Source organism: Puma concolor, chromosome B1 (assembly GCF_028749965.1).
Source record: "Puma concolor isolate L17-30 chromosome B1, mPumCon1.1.hap2, whole genome shotgun sequence".
NCBI classification, from domain to species: Eukaryota; Metazoa; Chordata; class Mammalia; order Carnivora; family Felidae; genus Puma; species Puma concolor.
In genome coordinates, this window is record NC_141670.1 from 172,152,341 (window position 1) to 172,166,798 (window position 14,458).

The window sequence follows — 14,458 nt, forward strand, 5'->3', positions numbered from 1 at the left end:
GGGAATCCTTAAAAAACCTACCATTTGGAATAACTTCTGTATCCCAACTTTGACATTCTTTCCTAAATGAATTCACTATTCCTATTTTTGCTATGTGGAATTTTTCAGAGTAATTTTCCTAGGAGGAAATTGGATATAATCACGTACCTTCCCATATGGCAGTGACATGGGACTAACAAATGGCAAGTGGGAAGGGGAGAGAAGATATAAACAGTATAGAGTGAAGTATAAGGAATAAAACACAGTTAAAAAAAAAAAAAAAAGGGGAAGAATTTGTGACCATAAGAACCAGAATCAAATTGTGTGTGTGTGTGCGTATAACAATTTTATATCTTCAAAAATAAAACTGGAATGTTATTTCACTTAAAATGTACAATACGCAAAATGCTCTGCAAAGGTAAAAAAAAATGTACCCCAACATAAATTTTCATGATTTTCTAATACATGACACTTTTGGATCAAAAAATTACCATTACAAACCCTTTAATCAAATGTTTATTTTTTGTTTCCAGCATTACAATCTGCTGTGATTCATAAACTTCCATCTAAGTTAAGTTTTTAGCCACTGACCTCATACAAGTAGTTAGGTTCTTACATCAACCACCCACTTATCCAGTAAAGAATCACCCAGCTACAACTCTTGCATGGACAATGCTCACTACCACCCTGAACAACTTAAAGTGCATGAGTTATTTTGATGAATGGAGACACAGCTGTAGTTTTGCACTAAATTTTTCATTACTGAATTGTATGTTTTTTCACCTTGGTACCTTATCACTAGAAAGCTACTTACTTACATAATGTTTTAACCATATATTATGATAAATGCCCATTTATAACTGTAAGAAACTCATGTTACAGACACACTATTGACTATGATATTATACAAAATCATGGCCACAAGTTTCCGCATAAGAGATTTACTTCTCTTTCTCTTAAAGCAAGAAATATCTCACAGTTCAGATTTACATGAGTAGTGCCTTTTAAAATAAATTAAAAATAAAATGCTGTCCCGTCTGTAAAATTATAAATATTTCTAGTCCATTTTACAGAATTTTAAAATGCTTATAAATGCATTACTGCCTAGTAAATACACATTATGGCACTGAAGCCAGTTAAAAAACAAAACAAAAAAAAAAACCCAGCCATCAAACTGGCCTATGGAAACATCCAGGGTTATTCTGTATCTCCTACACTGGAAAAATTAAACTAAATAAAGAAAAAAGTAAAGGAGAGATAAGAAATTTACAAAATGGCAACTACTACAACCTAAAAGGTGGACTGAAATGTCCTCCTTCGATTCAGTAACTAAGCTGTTTCTGGAATGAACATTTATGGATAACTAGGATAGGAGAGTGTTCCTCTTAATGCTCAGGGCAGAATTATGCAGAAATAATTTCCACATTCTGTAAGGAAAAAACAGAGTGACTATTTAAAAACTAAATTTAGCCAGAACATTCAAGATTGGCAGGTTCTGATGGAGTGACATCTTCAAAGGTAACAAAATTAAAACTCATAATCCTATGGATGATGCTTATTTTTACAAATGTAAAGAAAGGAAACATGATCGCAAGATACAATATACCCTGACAGGGTAAAATGAAAAATTATGAACAATTTACGTAACTAAAATGTTCTGTATTGAAACATAAAAACATGATTTCCAAATTGATTCAACTTGTAATAGGTCCCTTACAAGGATGAAGTAGTCATTCTGTAGATGTTGAACTGCCCTTCACATTAAATACTTCCTCATCTTCAAAAAAAACAGCTTCTGAATGGCCCTGACACCTTCAGTACAGGAGAGCAGGCTCGCGGACTTGTTTCCAAGGCTTTCCTCCAAAGAGATTCATTCAATAAAATCTACAATATCTCCAAATCTACATGTCGAACTTCGGGATTTCGTTTCTGGAAGGAAAAATCACCACCACATTATTCATAGCAAAACTGAATTTTGTTTCCTTTTATTCTGTTAGATCACTAAAGCCACTGACAACATTTGGTCAAACGACTTCAGTGTAGCATATTAGCAAGATAAAAATCAATAGATGAATACTACACACTATAAACAATATGGTAAGTAGCCCCATCTCCCTGAGTTTGTTCAAATGTTCGTTAATACATTAATGGATGAAGAACCTAGTATGTGCCAAGCATTGCAAAGCACTGTAAATACACTCGTTTGTGGTGAAAAGAAAATCACTGTAAAACAGTAACAATCTGAAGAAATGAGCTGACATTCACTTGTTTTATATATTTTAGCAACACCCCATATAGTCTTGTGGCAGGCACTGTGCTAAATAGTGGAGCTGGAGCTATGATTATTAGTAAGTCTGTTCTTGACCTTGATGGACTCAGTTTAGCCAGCAAGACCAGTGTATCAGTAACCATCTACAAGGGAAAGCATTGCGACTAATAAAAATAGCAGTTAACATTTAATAAGCAGTCACCCTTATGTCAAGTACCATGCTAATAAGTAAGGGCCTTCACGTGCATGTGTGTTTTAAAATCCTCATAACTCAATTATTTCCATTTTATATATGGGAAAATTGAAGTTTGAAGAAATTAACTAACCTACCTACATTATGAGCTACTAAGTGACGAAGCCAGGATACATTCTGGACCTCAAGCTCCTAACTATTACAATGAATGCACTGAAACGCTAACTCGGGGAACAAAACCGCCAGATCTATTTAACTCATGAGATTGAGTAAGACTTCACTGAGAGTATTAAGACTTCACTGAGAGTATCTAAACAAGGCCTGAAAGTAGTGAGTTTTCCAGATAGATGACGACGAGGATCATCATCTAGACAGAGGAAACAATACAAGCAAAGTCAGCCGGAGAAGGGTGTGCTGGCCATATGGTATAGTTAGCCACAGGGGTTGCAAAAAGGGCAGGATCAGTAATGAGGCTGGAAAGGCAGGCAGAAACCAGGTTGTGAAAAATTTTAAATGCCGGCTTAAGGAACTTCAACAACAGAAAGTATCTTTATTACATTCCTATTCTATGCCAGGCACTGAAGTATACAACAATGAACAGGAAACAAAACAGTACTTGTCTTCAACGAACGTCTGTCCAGTGAGGAAATACAGGGTAAGTAAGCAGGCACTTAGAGTAGTCTGCTACTTAAAGAGCAAGGTAAAGGTCTTGGGGTTGTATCTTTATGGGTACAAAAAGGAAGGACACCTAAATCTGGGAGTGGGGGGAGGGATTAAAAGTGTAATAAAATGTAATATAATGACATTATGAGAATGCAGGACAGAGAGAACATATAAAACTATATAAGTAACTTACATCTATCAAAGAGGAAATAAATAACGCGGAAGCAGTTTAAGACCTTCCTATAGAAATACGGCAGTAAATCTAAAAGAAATACTAAAAATGGTTGCTTCTAAGCATGACTGAGGATGGTGAGGCAGGTGACACTTCTGTTTATAAGCTTTTCAGTTCTGTTTGACTTTATAAATTTTGTATATATTTTTTTATATTATTTGATAAAAATTATAAAAGTAGGGGCGCCTGACTGGCTCAGTTGGAAGAGCATGCGACTCTTGATCTTGGGGTCATGAGTTCGGGCCGATGCTGGGTGTAGAGATTATTAAGTAAATATTAAACCAATCAATCAACATGGGGAAAAAGCTCTTCTAAGTGATTCTGATAATCAGTCAGGATTAGGAACATTTGCATATTACTCAAAGGAATTCAATTATAAAGGCAAGAATCTGATATAACACTAGAGTTTAGCTCCAGCTAGAGCATTTTAACTGAGTGTGCACTGGCATTCTTCTTATGACTAGTTTTGTTCCAGTATACCTGGGGGTACTCTCCTCTTGGATACTAATATGAGAGTGGCCAGGGGACCCCCAAACATGGGGGTACACTTTTGTTCTCAATTTTCTCTTTACCTTAAACTATTTGCTCTTTTCTAGAATTCCTTAAATTCAATACAGAATAAAAAAGATTTCCTCTAACAGAAATGAAACTGAATTTTATTTTCTCTTTCCAATCCACCCTAACCCATCCCAATATGACTTTAAAAAGTTTAGGTATTAATGGAAAATTTGAAATTATTCTGTCTAAAAAAACCACTATATGTAAAATGTGTACCAAAAAAAATCTAATCTCAAGAAAAAGAAACTGAGGCACCTGGGTGGCTCAGTCAGTTAAGTGACCGACTTCAGCTCATGATCTCACGGTTTGTGAGTTCAAGCCCTGCATCGGCTGTCAGCTCAGAGCCTAGAGACTGTGTCTCCCTTTCTCTCTATGCCTCCCTAGCTTGTGCCCTTTCAAAAATAAGTAAACTTTAAGAAAAAAGAAAAAGAAAGTAAAAACTTGATGTATTCTGTTTTAAAATCAAGTTTTTTGAGAGAAAATTATCAAATTCCTAACATGAAATGTGCCAAATACGAAGACAGGCACAATATGAATGAATAAAAAAAAAATAGGATTAATACCCTTAGATTTTAATGTTTAGTGCCTAATAAGGTATCACGTGCATATAGCAGAAACTGAATAAACAGCTGAATATCAATAATTGGTGTTCAATTTGTAATTTTCATTCATTTGTTCTACAGATACTTATTGATTTATTATGTCCCAGGCACTATTCAACTTGAATTAGAACATTTTACATAGCACAAATTTATTTCAACACTCATATTTTAGAGAGATAAAAACCAAATAGTGTAATTTTATAATGTTGCAGACTCAAAAAAATGCTACAGGAGGATGCAATTCAAGAAGCAAAAGACAGAGTAAAGGGCACAGCATTTAACTGGAATACTACTTATTAGGAATTTGCAAATACTATGGCATCATCCCACTGAATTAATTTCCCATAGAATTACTGCTTCCCAAACATAAAAAACTTCATAGAAGAAGATTGAAATATAGAGGTAAAGCAAAAAAATTTTAGTTAACAGTTCAAAGAACTTAATATATATTTCACATTTATACTACGTGATTAGCTTCTATAATATACATTAGCTTCTATTATTTTTAATGTTTTTACATAGAACTATGCAAGTTGTAAGGGTGCCTGGGTGGCTTAATCAGCTGAGAATCTGACTCTTGATTTTGACTCAGGTCGTGATCCCAGTGTCGTAGGATTGAGCCCCGTGTCATTCTCCACACTGAATGTAGAGCCTGCTTAGGATTTTTTTCTCTCTCTTTCCCTCTGCCCCTCTCCCCTGCTGTGCACTCTCTCTCATTAAAATTTGAAGAAAAAAAAAAAAGGAACTATGCAGGTTATAGATTTTAGCCAAAAATACTATTTTAATAATTATCAGAAAAATGGCATCACTCAATAGAGATGGCTAGACTGCTGAATTTTATTATTGAGTGTGACTTTCCAAAGTGATTCAATAATTATTCAAATTTAAATTGAGAAGACAACCATGCTTAGATACTAAAAAAGGGAATATGCCAAAGTTTTAGTTTTCAAAAGATGATCAGCTTATTTTCAAAACAAGATAAAAGAATTACATTTATGCCCTCTCCTGGTTTAGTTCCTCAATTAGGAAGAACTTTCTTTAACATTAATTATGCCTTATTACCTTAGAGAGGATTCTAACCTGAAAGTATGGGTTAAACTTTGCTTCCTGGTTTGAAAGTCTTATATAATTCAGAAACACATGAGTTAGTTCAGTGCGTTAAAGATTTAATAGCTTCTAATTAAAGCACAAAGCTAAACAAAACCAATAAATTTATCTGATTGTGATAAGAGTAAATATAGTTAAGAATGACCAATTTGTTAATTATTCTCATATCTGGCTTCTGACTTACTGTTTCTATTAACGAGTAAAGCTAAAATAAAGATTTAGTCTAAAAGCTCATTATTTTATCCTTTCCAGGGAAATTTTTTTAAAAAGATAGAATGGAAAAGCAAAGTTTATTCATTCTTGTGTCACCCTGCACAAAAATAATCATCTTGTGTTATATTTGGAAAAGTGACTTTCAAAGTGTGGTCCAAAGGTTCTGACACCTTTCCAAGGTCAAAGCTATTTTTATAACACTGATGTTATTTGCCTTTACTATGCTGGTATTTCCTCTGACGACATAAAAGCAATGGTAGATAAAATTGATGGCATCTTTGCACAATTCAAGGCAACTGCCACCCAACTCATATTATATGGAGTCATTGTGTTCCTTTACTGGCAGACACATTAAAAAAAAAAAAGCCAGTTTCACTTTAAAAAGTCCTTCATGAAGTAGTAAAAACATTGGTTTATTAAACCTCAACGCCTGAGTACACTTTTTAAAATATTCTGTGACAAAATGGGGAGTATTCTTAGACCCGCCTGCTTCACACAGAGGTCTGAGGTCACAAAGAGAAGCACTCTGGGACGAGCTGGAGTTATGAGCTAAATCAGATGCTTGTTTACATAACACCATGTACGAGCGCCTGGCTGGCTCCGTTGGTAGAGCATGCAAGTCTTGAGCTCAGGGTCGTGGGTCGTGAGTTCAAGCCCTACCTTGAGGGTGGAGCCTTCTTAACAACAACAACAACAAGTGAGCTTATCTAAGTAAACCCCATTTTTACTTGAAAGAAAAATGAACAAACTACGGTTATTCAAATTGGGTATTTGGCAGGGATCTTCTTAAAAAATGAAAATGAAAAAAAAATGAACAAAATGAATCTGTTACTTCAAGGAAAACAACAGTATTTGTTGTTAATGGTAAAATGCAAGCTTTCAAATGAATATTAGAATGCTGAAAAACTTGTATCTACCACCGTGACCTTGACAGCTTCCGAATACTTAGAAATGTGTCACCATTTGAAAGATGTGCATATAAACTCAGTGAGTTAGTATTTCCCAAATGGCCAATTCATAACATTCTGGAATCATGCATGGATTAAGAGATCCATCCAGAGTACAAAGACAGACCAACAAATTTTAATAGTGTATAGTAGATAATTAATCATACCCCAAGAGAGGTCTGGCCCTTGCCCTTGGCTACTGGGAGGTGATTGTTAGGCCCTTGGAATGTCCTGGCTGAAAATCTTGTCTTTGTTTATCTTTGGCCACACAATATCCGCTATATATCCAAATGGGACTAGAGACTAAAAGTGTCAGCTCTTCCTTGGAGTGGCTAGAGATGAAAGGTTGACCACTTAGCAGTCAACTATGGAGCCCCAGTAAGATCTCTGGACACCAAGGCTCAGTTAAGGTTCCCTGATTAATACTCTGCAAACTGCCACACATCACTGTCAGGAAAGTAACAGTGTCCATGACTCCATAGTGGAGAGGACAACTGAAACTGTGTTTAGAACTCTCTCCTGTGCACTTCTTCCCTTAGCTAGTTTTAATCCTTCCTTTCACTGTAATAAACCATAACCAGGAGTATAAAAGCAACCAATGAGTTCTGTGAGTCCTTTTTGTGAATTATCAAACCTAGGATGATAGGAGGAATCCTTGAACTTTGTAACTGGTGCCAGAAAGGAGCGTGATCTTGTGAACTGTGTCCCTTAACTTCACAAACAGTATGTGGAAAGTTCTTTGATATGGTTTCAGATTCCACATTGCAACTAAGCTTTAAGAGGCTACCAGGTGTCAGGTATGGGTTTAACATCACATAAGAATACCACAATTATCTGAAAAGGCTTTAAGAATACTTACAAAGACTACTCCCTTTTCTTTATATCCTTCAACCAAAACAATGTACGTCAACAGAATAAATGCAGAAGCAGATATGGGAATCCAGCGGTCTTAGATTTTTACAAAAATGTGAAACAATATCACTCTTCTATTTTTTTCATTTTAGAAACTATAGTTATTTTTCATTAAAATATTATTTATATTAACATGAAATGAATAAATATTTTTAAAATTCTCAGTTTTAATTTATGATTTGGTAAATATCAATAAAGCATTATAATTTGAATAAATAAAAGCTGTTTGGGTCCTCAATAATTTTTAAGAATGTAAAGAATCCGAAGACCAAAATAACTGAGAATTGCTCCTCTAAAACTTGAAAATTATGTTGTAAACTATAATATTAACATAAACAAAACTGTATTATTTGATGTCCTATTAATCTGATCAGATATCTAGAGTCTAAAAGAAAAGATAGTAAGTAGTGACAGAAATTCTTCCCTTCAATATTTTTCTTTTTAAGACAGGAGAGAGAGAGAGAGCGAGAGCACATGCACATACTTAAGCAGGCCCCATGCCCAGTGAAATGCCACACATGGGGCTCTATCTCATGACCCTAGATCATGACTTGAGCCAAAATCAAGAGTCGGACGCTTAACTGACTGAGCCGCCCAGGCACCCCTATTTCCCTTCAGTTTTTAACAAAAGAACGGTCAACATCAAGAAAGATGTGTTCCCTTCAACAAGCTATGTATGTCAAAGATCTTTTATAAGTTTTATTTATTGCAAAAACTTGAACTCAAGAGCCAATGAAAGACAATCTGAAAACAATGAGACGTGTTTAAAGATAGTCTATTCAGGGGGGTGCCTCGGTGCCTCAGTCGGTTAAGTGTCTGACTTCGGCTCAGGCCATGATCTCACAGTTCGTGGGTTCAAGCCCCACATTGGGTTCTGTGCTGACAGCTCAGAGCCTGGAGCCTGCTTCAGATTCTGTCTCCCTCTGTCTGCCCTCCCTCCCTTGCTCGTGCTGTCTCTCAAAAATAAACATTAAAAAAAAAAAAAAAGATACTCTTATCAGGTAATACTTCAGTAAAAAACCAATAGATTGTAATGATCTCCAACTGAACAGAAGCAAAAAGAAAATATAAAATGACAGATGGAGTAAAAGGAAGATTGATGCGTATGCTCAAGGACACATTCTATTTTTTCAAACTTTTGAACAAAATCTGAAGTTTCCCTTTTATCTTTCTCTAGAAACTTACAAAATACTTTTTATTTCTAAACAAAAAATCTCTGACTATTTTGGAAAACTAAGCAAGCAGTATAGAATAGTGGTTGAGGGGCGCCTGGGTGGCGCAGTCGGTTAAGCGTCCGACTTCAGCCAGGTCACGATCTCGCGGTCCGTGAGTTTGAACCCCGCGTCAGGCTCTGGGCTGATGGCTCGGAGCCTGGAGCCTGTTTCCGATTCTGTGTCTCCCTCTCTCTCTGCCCCTCCCCCGTTCATGCTCTGTCTCTCTCTGTCCCAAAAATAAATAAATGTTGAAAAAAAAAAAAAGAATAGTGGTTGCAGGTACAGATTTTGGAATTGAACGACAAAGGTTCAAATCCCAATCCCTTACCTTCCTTGAGTAAATTACCCAACTTCTCTAACCCAGTAATTTTTCTGTTTCACAACTACCAGTCATACACCCTGGGGTTACTGAGAAGGTAAATGCATACACGGGATGCTATTAGCAGTGTCTGCCACAGCATAAGTACTCAAAAACAGGTGGCATTATTATTATTACGAAGACATCTTACTTTCAGTTCCTTCTCAAGTCTGTCTACTTCAGCTCCTAAAGTATCAATAATATTTTCTCCATGTTTAAGCATAAAGGTTTCTAGTTCTTCAGGAGTTTTCACTTCTTGAATTTCCTATAAAGAAAATGAAAGCAGAAAGACAAAATAAAAAAAATCATAGTAGTACACTGATGATTTCTTTAAAAAATCGTAACACCATTAAGCTTGATGAAAATGAAAAACTTTCACATGATAGGCGATGGATGACCTAGTTCTGAAAAAATTTAATTCAACAAAAAATTGAGTATAATACTTCACAGAGGTAGCTTACCAAAATCAGTGGGAACAGAACAGACTATTCAATAAATAGTGCCAGGGCAATTATTTTTCTATAGGAAAAAAGTATTAAATCCCTACTGCAAATCATTAAAAAAAACAAATAATTCTAAGTGAATTAAAAAACTATGAGTAGAAAACCAACCACAATATTTTTAGAGAAAAAGGAGAATATTTTTATGATACTGGGAAAAGGAAGGATTTCTTGAACAAGATAATAAAAAGCCTAGAGAAAAAGATTACAAATTTAACATAAAGTTTAAAAATGCATTAAACCTTCTGTACAACAAAGTGAAACAGTAAATCACAAACTAGTATACACAACTGAGGAAGGATTCATGTCGAGCATATTACAAATAAAATGTTTATAAATCTGTCAGAAGAACAGAAATTAACTAAATAAACAAGCAAGTAGAGGAAATCCCAACGGTTAATAAATTTCAGTGCTTACTAACCTCGTTACTACTACCAGGGGGAATATAAATTATAATTAAATATAAATTGTAATTCTCATATTTATAATGACAACAATTTAAAAACTGTCAATACAATACCACCTAGTAAGAATGTAAAATAATAGAAACTCTGATATACTAATGATGGAAGTTCAACTGACACACTTTACACAACTTGCCAATACCTAGGGAAGCTGAGGGTAAGTTTACTCAATAGCCCATCTATTTTAAATCTAGCTGTACACTACTCTAAAGAAATTCTTGCATAGGTGAACAAGGAAATGTATGAGAATGACACTGTGGACAGAAATGTCCAAGTGGAGACTGGATAAATAAATTACAACAGATTCACTAGAGAATACTATGTAGCAATTAAAATAAATTAACTAGAGGTATATGTATATATTAATATGGGAGAATCTCACAACCATGCTGTTAAACAAACTGTAGAGGAAATCAGACAGTATACCATTTATATCAATTTTTAAATATGCAACATGCTGCTATATACTACTATGTTAAGAAAAATATGCTGAAAAGTATAAAAACTGAATGGAAATGACGTACTAAATTCAAAACAATTTTTAGTTCTAGGGATGGAGGAAGGAGAATGGGATCTAAAAGGAGAAAACCAAAACTTCACCCATTTTTATAACAATTGCTTGTTTTTAATTCTAAGTAAATACAGTACAATAAAATGTTAATTTTGACAAAGGTAAGTGGTAACCGGTGCACTGTTCATTATATCAGCCTCTGTAAATTCTCTTTTAAATTTAATTCTTAATTTTAAAAAGCATGGGTTTTGGAGTCAGAGACTAAATTCATATCTGACTCCATACTGTGGCTCTGCAATTTTAGGCAAGTTAATTAATCTTTCTGTGTCTCAATGTGCCTATGTATAAAATTGAAAATATTATTTCTTTACATCACAGCGCTGTTGAGAGTAAATCAGACAACATATATAAAATGCCTGGCATGTAACAAGCACTGGAATAGTAAGTTTGCTCTTCTGCTGTCTCTGACCCAATCTACAGTAAATAGAAGGGTTTTGTCTGATTTTGGAACCCTAGAAGTTGAAGGCTGAAGTGATTTTAAGACCTGTAAGAGTTTTATTTTATTTACTTAAAAATTTAATTTTTGTAACCCTTGGCTATATAAGAAAACAATAAATACATAAACTTACCTGCAGCATTTGGTCAAAATCTTGTTTTTCTAAATATGATCTTGTAACAACTCGTCCATCAAAATCTACTTCTGCCTTAAATCTTACTTTCCCTAATCCCAGATCTGTGGCTTTAACATCATGAATTGCCCTGTAATCAAGAACAACGCATACAAATTTATATACACGCACATATATATTTTAATGGCGCAAAGTGCAGATTTCTTGTTTTTTCCCATCAGTGATAAAAATGGACCAAGATGGCTTTCAGAGTGTTCAGCATCAAGTGCCATATATCAATATCCAAAAAAATGCCCATTTAGCTATTTTTTCATAATGCATACAAAGATGCAAACTTTATAACTATTATAGTTTTATAAATGTTATGAATTATATAGTTGGTGGATTAAAAACAATCAACTCTAAATTGCTTTTCTACCATGTTATTTCATCTCATAATCCTTTTTTCTTTTTCCCAAAAGCTTCTTTACAAGTCTTGATACCACTGTAAAGTACTATCAGAATGAGGTTAATAATAACTACCTCATGGGATTGATATGGGGAGTAATGAACCAACACATACATAAAATTTTAATACTGTAGCAACTACATGTAAAGCATTTAATGAATGAAATTTACTTTACAGATTATACAACACTCCCAGAGGGACCTAAGTGACTTGCCTAAGGTAATTCAGCTAGTCAACAGCAGAGGCAGGATTTCCCCTCCAGATCTTCAGAAAGGGAAGCAGATGTTCAAGTGTCATAACTGCTTTTCATCCCTTCTGCCTGCCCTAACCCTAATCAATTTTCCTTAGGAAACTAATGAGAAAGTCTTTTCTTTCTATGGTAACCACTATTAACATCTTTTCTTTACAGGATATATAAAACAATAGAAAACAGTTAATCCTGGGGATAGACAGAGCTACTGGGAAAACAAATTTAAATGAGACTCCAAATACTCTTAAAACATTTGACTCTAATTTCTGAGTGATCCTGAGCAAGTTACTAAATATTGAGTCTAAAATTCTTTAGCCATAGAAATAAAGAAGTATATTTATCAACCAGGATGAAAATAACATTTAATATTTATAAAATTATATATGCCCAAAATGAAAAACTTGTCCAGAAAGGCAAGAAACTATATAATTTACTCTTTTTAAAAAAGTATACCTACTTCAGTCTTAACAACACGTTTAAAAATTTCATTATTTGACTAATACTAAATTGCAGCTAATGAAAATATGCAGCTATACCTTTTCCTTATGTACTTATACACAACTAACTGGATACAAAAGTGTTTGTGATCAGCAGTGTGTCTACTATGGCTCCCGATAAGCCCCACCTCCTGTACTCAAGTCCTTGTGCAATCCTCTCTCCTTCAATGTGGGCTAGACTTGTCCTAAACAAGGGAACATGGCAAAGCGAGGAGCTATCATTTCCAAGATTAGATGACGATCTGTGACTTTATCTTGTCCACACTCAGTATCTATTGCCTTCTCATCTTGCATACTATGATGAAGCAAGAGGCCAGGTGGGAGACACCCATGTAGTAAGGAACTAAATTCTCAACAATTACATGAGCGGGCTTAGAAGAAGATCCTTTCCCAGGAGATGACTCCAGTCCCAGCCAACACCTTTTGACTGCATTGTTTTTTTTTTTTTTTTTAAAATATGAAATTTATTGTCTAACTGGTTTCCATACAACACCCAGTGCTCATCCCAACAGGTGCCCTCCTCAATACTCATCACCCACCCTCCCCTCCGTCCCACCCCTCATCAACCCTCAGATTGTTCTCAGTTTTTAAGAGTTTCCTATGGTTTGGCTCCGTCTAATGTTTTTTTCCTTCCCCTCCCCCATGGTCTTCTGTTAAGTTTCTCAGGATTCACATAACAGTTAAAACATATGGTTATCTTTCTCTGTGTGACTTATTTCACTTAGCATCACATTCTCCAGTTCCATCCACGTTGCTATGAAAGGCCATATTTCATTCTTTCTCATTGCCATGTAGTATTCCATTGTGTATATAAACCACAATTTTGACTGCAGTTTATAAGAAACCTAAGTACAGGACCCAGGTAAACCATGCCCATGCCCAGATTCCTGACCCACACCAACTGTGAGGTAACAAATGTTGTTTTAAATCACTAAGTTTTGAGGTAATTTACACACAGTGATAGATAACTGAAAAAACTGTATGAACTTTCTGGATTACTAACATTTATTTTTTCTACCAATTTAATCTACAGATTTCACTCTTCCAGAAAATTTCAAATCTGCCACAGTACATCTTTTTTACTTATAGCTCTTTTTTAGATTTTATAAACAATATATGCAAAATTACAAATACACATGTACCTAACAACAGGACACTGAAATACATGAAGCAAAAACTGACAAATTTCATAACATGTTTTTGTAAACCTTATTAGCAGCATCACTGGAATAAGCTGACCTTACTGATGGGTCGTTCTCCAGGAGTTCAGTCAGCCGCTGTACTTGCTCTGGCTGGATGGATCGCCCTAAGAGTGCTTCTGTGTTAGTGTAGATGAGGAACGCAGAGACTATGCCTAGTAACGTGCCCACACCCAAAGAACCTAGGCTGTCATACAGGGGATTACCTAAATAAAGTACATAAGAAGTCAGTAAATTAACATTTTCTTTTTTTCTTTTTATTTTTTTCAATATATGAAATTTATTGTCAAATTGGTTTCCATACAACACCCAGTGCTCATCCCAAAAGGTGCCCTCCTCAATACCCATCACCCACCCTCCCCTCCCTCCCACCCCCCATCAACCCTCAAGTAAATTAACATTTTCTATTATTTCAATCAGCTTTAGTGAGTAAAGAACCAAAATTAGTAAATCAAGGGACCCAAAATTCATTCTGAATTCCTTTAATGACTGTCCTAACAGGTTTACTATACTACAAAATGGGGATGCTACAATGTGCTTCACACTACATAGGAGTATCAGGCTGTTGAATTATTTAAGATCTGTTTTCTTGCATCTGGTCATTACATGAGTGAGGGTCCAGAGCATTTTAGAGATATCATATACATATTAATAATACAATAGAGTCCATTTCTTTTTGATATATTAATAGCACTTTTCCTGTCCCATGTTGA

General features: G+C 35.0%; 1 protein-coding gene across 2 annotated transcripts in view; it reads right to left on the bottom strand.

The window, feature by feature from the left end:
* Nucleotides 1–477: 477 nt before the first annotated feature.
* SLC30A9 (solute carrier family 30 member 9) overlaps nucleotides 478–14,458 on the bottom strand; it is an 84,763-nt gene continuing 70,782 nt past the window's right edge. For both annotated transcript variants that reach the window (XM_086705156.1, XM_025922380.2), the window contains exons 15-18: nucleotides 13,786–13,951; nucleotides 11,352–11,481; nucleotides 9,399–9,512; nucleotides 478–1,908 (exon numbers count right to left, since the gene is read on the bottom strand). In XM_086705156.1, the coding sequence (XP_086561282.1) occupies nucleotides 1,864–1,908; nucleotides 9,399–9,512; nucleotides 11,352–11,481; nucleotides 13,786–13,951 (455 nt within the window). In that variant the 3' untranslated portion in view covers nucleotides 478–1,863. The remainder of the gene's footprint in view (nucleotides 1,909–9,398; nucleotides 9,513–11,351; nucleotides 11,482–13,785; nucleotides 13,952–14,458) is intronic.